The 12,776-nt window shown below is 35.0% G+C and overlaps 1 protein-coding gene across 3 annotated transcripts in view; it reads left to right on the top strand.

The window, feature by feature from the left end:
* The window catches only part of Cdh9 (cadherin 9), a 128,589-nt gene that overhangs the window by 40,783 nt on the left and 75,030 nt on the right, over window positions 1-12,776 (top strand). For 2 of the 3 annotated variants that reach the window (XM_011245337.3, NM_009869.2), the window contains one exon: window positions 8,729-8,993. In XM_011245337.3, coding sequence (XP_011243639.1) covers window positions 8,729-8,993 — 265 coding nt within the window. Of the gene's footprint in view, window positions 1-8,237; window positions 8,293-8,728; window positions 8,994-12,776 lie in introns of all 3 variants that reach the window. The other variant, XM_006520020.4, reaches the window with a different exon arrangement.

Genomic DNA, 12,776 nt, shown 5'->3' on the forward strand with positions numbered 1-12,776 from the left:
TCCCTTATAAACACTGCCCAAATCAAAATCACTGAGATAGTCTCCTCATCAATTTTGAAAAATTATGAGAGTTTGAACTTTACATTTCTAATTTAGTATATTTTGGTCAGCCCCATGAGGAGAGTGTAAGAGCTGCTTCTAGATTGTTTATTTGTTTGTTTGTTTGTTTGTTTATTGAAAGATTGTATGTGGACATCCAGTTGCTCAGGGACTCAATTGTCTAAAAGAGCACCTTCCTCCATTAAATTCTCTAGTCAAGCTTGAGGTTATTAACCCTTGATTTTATTACTGTCGAGGTTCATGCAAACCCATTTATATTTTGGGATGGATATGGTGGAAATCAGGACTTATTTTATTTTATTTATTTATTTTTTAATTTGGTCAAGGATCCTTTTTTAAATTTATTTTATTACATTCAATATTTTATTCCCCTCACCTGTCCCATACCCCCTCCCCACACCCCTGTCTCCCTGTGGATGTCCCCACCTCCCATGCTACCCGACCTCTAAACTCCCTGTGGCCTTCAGTCTCTTGAGGATTAGGTGCATCATCTCTGAATGAACACACACTTGGCAGTCCTCTACTGTATGTGTGTTGGTGGCCTTATATCTGCTGGTGTTTGCTCTTCGGTTGTCCAGAGTTTGAGAGATCTCAGGGATCCAGATTAATTGAGACTGCTGGTCCTCCTACCGAGTCGCCCTCCTTCTCATCTTCTATTATGGCCAAAAGTATTGTATAAGAAGAATATTCATTCTCCATGGACTTGTGATAACAAAACTGTTATTGGACTTCAAGCCAGTAATGCACTCCTAGCTACCATTCTTCAACCATTGAAGACACATGAACATAGACAGACATGTGTTCCTGCACCAAGTGTACTTTCATCTCTGACACTCACTGAAATTATGAGTTTATAATAGATATCTCCATCTTGAAATATATGTGCTGCTGCAAGGCTTTCTTTAAGCCCCATTTGCCTTAACCTCTTATAGTACCATAATAAGCAAAATTAATATTTTAATAGCTTGGTGAACACAATATGGTACATTTGTAGCAGAGGTGTGAATTTACTTTTTGACATTTGGATATTCTGGATGTCATTCGAGGAACTGTGTAAGAATAACATTTTTCATGTTCTTAAATAGCTAGGAATGGGTGTTTTGCCTACCCGAAGTAATTAATAATTTCTTCTCTTAATCTAGATTCATTTTCATGTATAGTGCTGATTTCCCTCATTTTCTGGTACTAGCTGTTAAATGACTTCATCTTCTGTCATACATATTTTATGCATTTTCTGATATTCCTAAGTAAATAATATTATTGTTATTACTTTTTAAGGACATTTGAAAACACTTTTAGTCAAAATCTAGTTTCAGTGTTTAAATTTCCATGTTCCTAAGGAACATCTAAACTAATTTTACAAAAATAATTTTGGTGATCACAACTCTCACATTGCTTATAGAGAACTGGATGGTTAGACTTCCATAACTTGGTTGTTTTTGTTAAGATATATTTAAAATATAAAAACAGCCTGGAAATGTGCATTAAAGAAAACCATATCAATATGTGATATTAACATTTTAAAATATGGAGACACAAACAAATAGGAAAAAAAATTTTAAAAACAAACACAAGTAAAATTATACAAGTGAAAAACGTAAAATGATTTGGAAAGAAGTTCACTTAAAGCGTGAATTTTTCAAAATTTTAATTACTTTCCTATCATTTTTGGTATAATATACCAATAAAATGTGTTCCTCTAAGTGAGGTACTTATCTAATACAGCTCTTACCCATGACTATACAATGTATAAAAACATAAGACAACTGTAGAAAGATTACAGATGTCAGAAATATATCATCATACATATGAGTATTCAAAAACACACCAAATTGCTACATTATGTTCTTGTATTTTGAATGAGAATAACCCTTAAAGTTTCATATATATGAATATTTGAGCTCTAGTTAGTAGAACTTTTTTAGAAGGATTAGGAGTTATGGACTTATAGAAAGAGATTATGTCATTGGAGACTGGCTTTAAATCAAAAAACAAAACAGAACAAAACAAAACTCAGAAACCCCAGCCATTCACAGCTATCTCTCTCTGCCTTGTGATTGTGGACAAAAAGACATTCTGTAAGATACAGTCCTAATGGCATTCTTCTGATGATGGGAATCATGTCCTCTAACCATGAATGATGAGCAGCAACTTGAATACATTTATACGTCTCCTTGGTTATAATGCTTTTCATGGCAATAAAAAAAGTAAGAAATGAGGAATATTTTGCTTCATCTCTGCAGAAATCTGAAATGTAATTGGTAAACAATATAAATTACGTGTCTATAACACGAAGTTTCTTTAAAAAAATATTTCTATTCTTATTTTCCCCTTTTTGGTTGAAATTATATTTGTCTTATATACAATACACCCCAACCCTAGTTACCCTCCCTTCACTCCTCCCAGCCCTCTCCACCTCCTCTCTCCCTGAGATCCACTCCTCCTCTGTTTCCTAATCAGAAATAAGCAAGCCTCCATGATTTGATAGCGCCAAACCAGAAAAAAATAAGATACAATAAGACAGTGCAAAACCCCTCAGACTGAAGCTGGACAAGGCAACCCAATAGGAGGTAGAGTATCAAGTACAGGCAAAAGAGTGAGAGACATACACTATCCTATTGTTAGGAGTCCAGCAAAAACACCTAGCTACGAGCCCTAACAGATACATACTTGACCTGATACAGGACACATGAAGGGCCCATTATCGTCACTTTATTCTCTGTTAGCCCATGTGAGACTTGCTTATGATTCAGTAGGCTATGTTCTCCTGGTGTCCTCATCCTGTGGCTTCTATAGTTCTTCTTCTCACTCTTCAGAGGGATTCCCTGATCTTCAATGGGAACAACCTTATGCAAAATTCAATTGTGACTCTGTATATTATCTGGCTCTTGGTCTCTGTAACCACTCTCATCTGCTACTAGAGGAAATATAATTATGACTGGACAGGGCACTGTTCTAAGAATATAGCAGAATGTCATTAGAAATCACTTCTTTGATTATGTTTTGTTTGATTTGGTTTGCTTTTGCTAGGCATGTTTGGTTCCACAATAGGTGTCTGGATTATCTCTTCTCATGTTCTTAGCTATCCAAGCACTGTATGCATGTCTCCTCATGGTTTCAGCACCAAGTTAAAGCAAAGGTTTGTTGGCCTGGCTTTGGAGGCACATGACTTTAATCCAGACACTCAGGAGGCAGAAGCAGGCAGAACTCTGAGTTGGAGGCGAGCCTGAATTATGGAGTTAGTTCCAAGACAGCCAGGGTAATAAAAGACTGCTTCTATCTTGAAAATCCCAAAACACAAACCAAAGCAAAACATTTATTTTTAAAAACTAATATTTTAGTGTTTATAAAATTTCTTACCTGATTCGAAATTATATAATGATAAAATAGAAAATTCAACCACATATACCGTGTTATGAGAACATTAATATTTTGTGAGAAACTTGTGAGAAAAAGTCTTATATTATCTCATTGAAGAGACTAGATGAGTTGTCCAGGTGTTACGAATGCATATTGATCTTGTAGAAGACCAGACTTCATTTCCTAGCATGCATATTGGGTCGATTAAAACTGCTTTAGAAATCCAGTGCTCTGGGTTCTCACACCCTCTTCTGCATTGCAGGGGAAACTGCATTCCAATGTATGCATACTCACAGGCACATACGCTTATCCACATGATTAATAATAAAATAAGCTTTAAATCTTTGTTTAGATTAAAGTTATATAAGTTATATAAATAAATGTAAGTATATAGGATCAGAAATAAATTTAAGTTTAGTCAGGTATTTAACTGGTAAATATTCAACTTAATTTCAATAAAGCATAATTTTTCTTGATTCTGAAAGAGATTGGAATTTAAATACAGTTAAACAGATAAGGAAATAATGATAAAACAATGTTCAGTTTTTAAACTAGTAAGATTCAGGTGAATTGCCTGATTACAAAATCAAAGTTCCCCCAAATTTAAAATGCTGTACTTCATAATGCATTTGACGCTAGTTATTTATCAACAAAATTGTGATCAAAATGCAGAGCAGTTAAGGCTGATAGAGATAATTAGGCATAGAAAATTTTGTAATCAGTTTGTTGCTACTGAATAAATAAAGGATGTGAGGAATTTTTAATAAACCCCACGGGACAAGAGATTGCTAACTTTAAAATCAAATGTAGCAGAAAACCTTTTAAACTGTGCTCTTTTATCTCAGAGCCAAAGCATGTGCAGGTGTTAAATTGGCCACAGGAGGTTTACCGTAATGTTTCCTAAATGTGAAACAAATACTCACAAAAAAGGTTGACTGAAGTAAAGGTATTAAATCAGTGAGTGGCAAAGTTCATAGGAAGCATTCTATAATTTATAGCAGTCATCTCTGCTGTTAACATTTAATCTTACTTTATGCAAACTTCTGTGAATGTCAGTGAGAAAATAACAAATTTTCCTACTGATGTTATAAAAACCAAACAAAAAAAATTCTGACTCCCCTCAAAAGCAATAAACCTTCTACCATCAATTTTTACATCTGTCTCTTGTATTGTTTATGTGTGTGAGTGATAAGCATTCAATAGGTGACCTGTGTTTTTAAGACAATAGCACTAATCCATCAGCCATATAGTTTTTCATGAAGAAGTAAGTGCCCATTAAGTTCTGGGGAGGACATAATGATGCACAAGTTTCTCAAATCATTCATACAAATTATGTTATATCTTAGAGGAGGAATCCATCATGCAGAATAGTGAATGAATGAAATAGTAAAGACTATGTTCCGTATAAAAATGTCATAAATATAGAGTGCAATAGAAAAAGAAGGATAACAGGTGAAATATTCTACGTCTCAAGGGGTTACTTTGAAATTTTAAAAGAATATGATAGAGAAATACAAATAAAATGTCAATAAATGAACCCAAATAATATGTATGTAGATCACAGCCTGAATATAGATGAAATTATCAGCTGGGCAAATTTTAAATCAAGACTTTAAGTACATGTTTATTGGTAGAGTTTAGTTTGTTCTTGTTAATATTGGCTTTAAATGTTTAACTTAACATTCAAAGAGCAAGTTAGCAGCAAATGGTTATTTCTGAAAGTTCTGGGAACTGATGTGTCTAAGATCAAGTCGTCCTCTTAGAGGTGCAAGGTGACAACTGCCTACCTTCCGTATAGTCCCACGCAGCTAGTAGGTAAAGAGAACTCAATTCCTGCCATGTTCTTATAGGAAGCGAATTTTGCTATGGGTTCTTTGGCTTAATCATCTGCTAATTAACGTTAGCTGGCATTAGGTTATTAACATAGGGATTTGAGCATGGTTCAAACATTCGAACCAGACTGTTGCATTCCAATCCTTAAATGAACTTCTTATCTGTAAAATAAAGTATCTAAATTCCGAAGTATCCTTTTCAACTTCACAGTCTACAATCTAAAGTGCACAAGCTCATATATAGGAATTCAGAACATCTCCCCCCCGACACAGGCTCACACAGGTGCACGTGTGCCCACACACCCACAAGCATACACATACATAGTACTAGCTTCAGCGGGACTCTATAAGAATCTCCGTGCAGCTTCATCCTCGGATACTTTAAGAAACTTCATAAATGCTCAGAAATTTCATAGGGACATGTGCAAAGTTGTAGGAGTATAGGAAGTCACTTCAGTAGCCAAATTTTTTAAAAGGCATAGAGGAACATAAGTGTGTGTGTGTGTGTGTGTGTGTGTGTGTGTGTGGTGATTAAGGATGACACATATTGTTACAAGATAGTTTTAGTAGTCGTTATTAATTTCAAGTTGTATTTCTAGAAATTATTCATTGTCCTTTACTGAGGAGATACAGCAGACTTTACTCATCTCTCCCCTCACTGAATCTCTTTTCTATGTTTTAACATATTCTCTAGTTAGCCAAATTCCTATCTAAATGTTATGTTGGAATACTTCAGCAGCTTTTGAGTTCAGTGAAAGAAAATGTTAATTTATTTTAAGTTACAAAGTTGCACATTATCTTCACTACCTAAATGCTGATACATTAAATACAACTAGATTTTTTTCCCACTCAAATGTCTACATTCCACAAAAGATGAATATCTCCTTTAAAGTATATTTCAAAAATGAGCAGTATTTTAAATTCTCCTTAAAGGCTGATCTTCAAAGTTAATGTCAAAATAAAATTTCACAGTGGGAGTAAATCAGAATAATGTGTGTGTGTGTGTGTGTGTGTGTGTGTGTGTGTGTGTGTGTATGTTAATACACTCACATGCATATATTCCCAAATATAATTTATTTGGTCTGATAAAACCAATGTCATATATGGCCTAAGACCAAATTTTGAGCTTTCTAGAATCAATCATTACACAAGAAATCACTCTACAGACTTGCCTACAGGAAATCTATGGTGGCATATCATTTCTCCTTTTTTATATAAAAATGTTAATACAATACATTGTGTCAAAATTTGTCTTCTCCCAGAGTCTCACAAGGGTGTGCCTGGTACAAATGCAGCTGTGGGGATATTGTACCATGCTGATCATTGGTATTGATCACAGGCACATGGTTTGGTGGGATTGTTGCTTACTTACCTCCATTGGAAGCTTACGTGGTGCTTTCTGGTGTGATGGAAGCTAGTCACCAGGGAGAAGACTTTCACATCAGATCCAGCTCATGGGCCTCTCTGCCCTGCATCTGTTTTTAGCAAGAAAAACTTATCTACCACCTCTAAGAGACAATGATGAGCAAGAGCAAAGGCCTGTATCTTTTGAGAGTCTCTTAAATAATGCTGATCAGTAACTCATAAAAGGGTTATAAAGTCCAAATTTTGTTGCTGTTGCTGTTGTTTTGTTTTGTTTGTGTGTTTGTTTTGTTTTATTTTGTTTTAATGAAAAGTTGTCTTTGGCTGTTGGCTGAAGCATTGTCAACTCAAATGAGAAAATTTATTTAAATTATATAGGTACATTTATGCATACACTTACATGTACTATATGTTTTGCTTTTGGGAAGGTAGTTAACAGTACCATTTGTTACGACTTTTTGAGACAGCTTTCTATTATTTTACTATCCTTACCCCTTATTTTATATTAATCTCCCTCCACCTTCCCAATTAGAGACCCCACTTTCAATTGTTTTTTTTTTCCAATCTTCCTCCAGATCACTTGTGCCACGTTATTTCCTTTTGTATTTCTCCTCACACTCCTTCTACTCAGCAACTTTCCCTCTTTACTTTCATGGTTCCTACAGTAACTCCTGGTTCTCTACTCATCTGAGGGAGTAGAGCTGCGAGTCTCAGCTGTATTTTACAAATTAACACAGTATAGAGTGCCATGGCATTTTAATTACTATCCTATCTTTAATGTGTAGGAGGATTTATGTTTTTTTTCCATCTAGGAAAAATTTTCTATATATTATTAAACCCTTCTAACACTTTCTATGGACCCCATTTTCTAGATCACCAATACCGTTATTTTTTCTGTTTTTAATAACAACCATTCCCACTGGGATGATTTAATATCCTATTATGTTTTTTGTTTGCATTTTCATGAGGACATCTGAAGTTTTCAAATTTTTAAAACATATTTTATTTTGTTTTTCTTCCCGAAATGTTGATTTAACGTTCTTGTCCATGTTTGATCAAGTTAATTGTGTCAATTTGAATTCCTTTTCGTATTGCTCATATATTTGGTAAGGGACCACTATGGAAGAGTTAGGGGAAGGAGAGAAGGAGCTGAAGGGGATGGCAACCTCATAGGAAGACCAACAGGGCTAACTAACCTGGTCCAATGGGAGCTCCCAGAGACTAAGCCATGAACAAATGAGCATACACAGGCTTGTCCAAGGCACCCAGCATGCATGTAGCAGAGGACTGCCTCATCTGCCCTCAGTGGGAGAGGTCACACCGAATCCTGTAGTGAATTGATGCATCATGAAAGGAGTTTGGGGACCACCCTCCCCGAGGTTAAGGAGAAAGGGATGGGGTGAAGGCCTGTGGGATGGGGATCTAGGTGAGGGGCAACGTTTGAAATGTAAATAAATAAAATAATTTTCAAAAAGATATCAAAAGCTATCACCTACATGTTATCTCAATATTCTGTTCCTTCAAGTGAGTTACCTCTGAAGTCTTTTCACTATTTCATTTGACTTATTTAAAATAACATTAGTTTTCAAGAATCCCTTTTATCTGGTTTTGTTTTTGTTTCAGAATCTGCACCAGAGACACACTTACTAATTCTGTGTGTTGAAAGGATGCGGTGAAGGTATTCTCATTTTGTTTTCTTCTAGGTTTTGGTCATAAGTGTAAGACTTTTCACCTATTTTGAGTAGATTGAATATAGCTTTTGTTATTACTGAACAACTACTTGTTTCCTAAATTCCTTACTTTCATTTCTTTGGTTCATTTCGGAAAAAGAAAGTGGATGGAGAACACATTGTGAAAACTGCTGGATAAGGAGAATAAAACAAATTTCATTCAAGTATCTGGTTTCATTGACATGTAGATATAGCTAAATATACCTCACTATTAAGGCTTATAACTTCAAATTAATTAATTTCATACCTTATATTAAAAGTTTAATTTGCAGAATTTCAGTGGTTTGGATTTTCATAGTTTTTTTTTTTTTATGATTTTAATGTTGTCATCTTAAATTGCACTGTTGAGTGTGTATTCATTCTCTTCTACATTTTGCTCTACAGACTACACATTGAAACTTTCATCCTTCTGAAGGTGAAGATAATGAGGACTTACAGTTGTCTTCAACTGGTCATCTGGACTTGCATTTTCCATATGGTTGACAACAGCACATTACAAGGAAAGGATAGCAGTCACTTCCTGAGAAGGATAGTGAATCTGAAAAAGGATGAGGGTAAAATGCTCCATCGTGCCAAGCGTGGCTGGATGTGGAATCAGTTCTTCCTCTTAGAAGAGTATACAGGTACAGACACTCAGTATGTAGGAAAGGTAAGAATTTTTCTCTGGGAAATCCAGAAGTTAAAAGACTATCTATTATCCCTTATAACAACTCTGTCACTCATAGTTTTCTAAAATAGTTGATGAGTTTTCTTGTTGGTAACATGTTACTGTAAATTCTTCCATTGAGAGGTGTGAAATGTACCATTCAAGTACCTAATATAAAACATTTTATAGATGTCAAAATGTTAAATCATCCAGGTAGGTTGGCCCACAGTTTCCTGTCCAGTACTCCGGAAGATGAAGCAGAAAGTTCACAAATGAAGGTTTGCTTGGAATACTTTGCTAGACTCTGCCTAACATAAAAAAAGGAAATGAAAAAAAAAATAACCCCAACAAAAAAGACAGTAGTCAGGCCGGGCAGTGGTGGCACATGCCTTTAATCCCAACACTTGGGAGGCAGAGGCAGGCAGATTTCTGAGTTCGAGGCCAGCCTGGTCTACAAAGTGAGTTCCAGGACAGCCAGGGCTATACAGAGAAACCCTGTCTCGAAAAAACAAAAACAAAAACAAAAACAAAAAACAAAAAAAATCAGAAAAATACAGCTCTCTTTTGGGGTGCTAGATTTTAATTTGAATCATTCTCTATCTCCTATTTCCTTCCCCTTTAACTATTTCTACAGCTTTAGTTCATGGCATTCTGTAATTTTAGTAATAAAATCTTTTTGACCTTGTTTATTTTTCCTAGCCAATCTCATCTGCACTCTTCATTCTCCTGACCTCTCTGATCATTTGTAACTTAAATACAATTCTCAGGTGTGACATGAGCTTGAGGGTAATGTCACAAATTATTGTACACTCTGACAAACACCCACATGGCTTCCACTTTTCCTTATTCTTGGCATACAAGTACTTTTTTAAGGAATAGAGAATTGACTCATTGACAATAGGAGACGATTAGACTATATAACAATGAAAATAAAAAATATAACTGATGCACAACAGTTAGATCTACACCACTCAAACCAGAAGGACATTTATTCTGAGAAATTGTCAAAATCTTGTTCTACTTCATTTTGTGTTGGCCAATATGCTTTTTCAGATAAAGTCTCTGTTAACTGAAGCCTATTATTTCCTTGTTTCTGAGAGCTCTGTTTCCTGACTGCTTGGGTCATATACACTTGCCCACTGCAGTTCACTCACTGATTCTCTTCTGGCATCTTATTTCTTTTTAGGTTAGTCATATGTCATCCTTCAATATCCCTCATTTAACATCACTTTCACACTCTAGTTAATAGGTATCATCAGGACATGTCAAGTTCAACAAGCAAGCGTTTCTGTCTAAGGGCTTGAAATTGCTTTGAGATTCTTTCTTTTGGGATAGTATATAAAGGACATACAGTTGGGTCACAGGGTCTTTCAGAAATGGTTCACCCCCGTCATTTTACAGATGCAGGAAAGTGGTTACAGAAAGGGAGATAGGTATAATGCTATGACTATTGCAGCAAGTTTCAACTGTTTGTGGTTTAACTTAAAATTAAAAGGGTTCCTAAGTAACGCGTATCAATTAATTTCTTTTTGAGCCATTTTGTCAAATTATTACAACAGACTATTTAAGACAATAGGTACATCAATTTTATTTTCTTTTAATTTGCCAATTTGTCTTTAACAGCAGAGTCAAGACAAGCCATAAAACACTCTATAACAATCACATTTTTGTCATCGGAAGAGGAATGTACAAAATGGTCTTTCCACAACTTTCAGTTTTCTACTGGAAACAATACAAGAATTCAAGAAATATGGCAACAATGTAACTACTTATTTTTCTTTTGAAAAATATGTGCTGTATTTACTTTGATAGTGTTCTTGTCTTATGTGTGTACTTATTGATCACATATTTTGATATTCAATGGGCCTTTGGCCAGTGTAAAAGTAACTTTTATTTGTTCTGGGATTCAGTTGTCATCCTGAAGCTTACTGCTGAATACACTTATACTTTTGAGGTCCTTCTGATCCACTGGTTCAACTCAGCTGCCCTGGCTCAAACTCCTCTACAAGCTAACTGATTCAATCTGTCTTTTCTCAGCTTCTGACTGAATTGCTCTGCTTGGCCTCAAACCAACTGTGGCAATATGTTGGAACCATCTGGCACCCTATCATTCTCTGGCTAGTTTTGTCTTTACCTACCACACATCTCTGTAAATCTGTCCCAATAAAGCTGCCCCCATCTCTGTAATGCACTCTGTAGTCATTTCTCTTTTCTGTCTGTTCCCATAAGAGTTGGGCATATCCTATCTTTGACTGATTCTATTACATCCTTGTCACTTTGTCTGTCACTCAGAGGTCACTTTTAAACATGGTTGCTTCCTTATACAAACTAACCTTACTTCCAGTTTTAGGGAATAAACTTGTGTACTAAATGCTTGTCTATTTTGCTGCCAGGTCATATAATAATCCAGGGCATGTCTGCTGTCCAGCTGAATCACAGAGACCTAGAAGGTCTTTGGATTTGATCCCTTGCCAGAACAGTTATGTTGCTGGGTTAAAAATCCTCTACAGCACAGGTTTTGGGGTTACTCATTTATCAAGTTCTTATTTATCATTACTTGAGTTGCTCTCTTGACTGTTTAGATAAGTATCCATTGACATATACCAAGACAAATTATATCCTTAGCTTTAAGCATGGTTATACTCTTGAATTCCCATGAAGAATTGACACTTTAATCACATAATGGACAGAACTTATGACTAAGGTACAATTGTTTCCTCAATTTAATTCATTTCTATTCTTTTAGGATTCATCCAATTGATGACATTAAGAATGGTAAATTAACTACTTTGTTTCTTTATAACAGAGCAAAATGGGGAAGGTACCATATATTATAAAACAGAGAGTTTTTTTTTCAGTTTTTGCTTAGTTTTTCAAAAAGTAAATATCATAAGAAATTTTAAGACAACTTAATTGCAGATAATACAAAAATTATATAGTTTAAAATACATATAAACCTCAAAACAAAGCTGAGATTTCAGTTTAGACTTAGAGGTACTTTTACAGTAAACCAAATATGAACAGCAGCATTTAGTGTGCTGTACACATACATATGGAAAGCCATGTGCTTTCTATGATTTAACCCTATATTTAATAAATGTGATTAACAAATATTGATATTAATTCCGTTCAAAGCAATATACTTAGTATTTCCTTGCTGAAAGATAAGGAATATGGTACATTTGACCTGCTATTATATAACTTCCTTAGTGGATATAAACAAAACTTATAGACTTCATGGATGATAAGTAAGACACTGAACATTGTGTAAGGAAGCTGTATCTCCATCTTTGGATTACTAAACCAATGAAAGTATTGTGTTACTGCTATGACTGTAAGCAGGTATCATTTACAGTAGTATGGTTGACTCAAAGATCATTGCATAACAGAAAAGTCAACCTTAAAATGGGTGAAGAGTGATGCCATAAAATCTGGAGCTCTCAGGACATATTTCAGGCAGTTTGGCCAAACAGAGTTTTTGACTTTTTGTTTTGTTTATTCATTTTTATATCCCGAGTCTCCATCCTCTCTACAGGAAGAGGGTTTTTTTTGTTTGTTTGTTTGTTTGTTTGTTTTTGTTTTCTTTTGTTTTGTTTTTAGAAGAAATGGTTATAGAATGTAATCCAAATTATCATTGTTGAAATTATGAGAAGTTCGTTGTTGAAATTTCATAGATTTTACTCATAGCTTTGCTACCCTGTTGCTCACATAGCCATGAGCATTCATAACGAACTTTTAGTCCTCACTGTAACTGTCTTAGTCAGGGTTTCTATTCCTGCACAAAAC

This window comes from Mus musculus, chromosome 15 (genome assembly GCF_000001635.26).
Source record: "Mus musculus strain C57BL/6J chromosome 15, GRCm38.p6 C57BL/6J".
Taxonomy (NCBI): domain Eukaryota; kingdom Metazoa; phylum Chordata; class Mammalia; order Rodentia; family Muridae; genus Mus; species Mus musculus.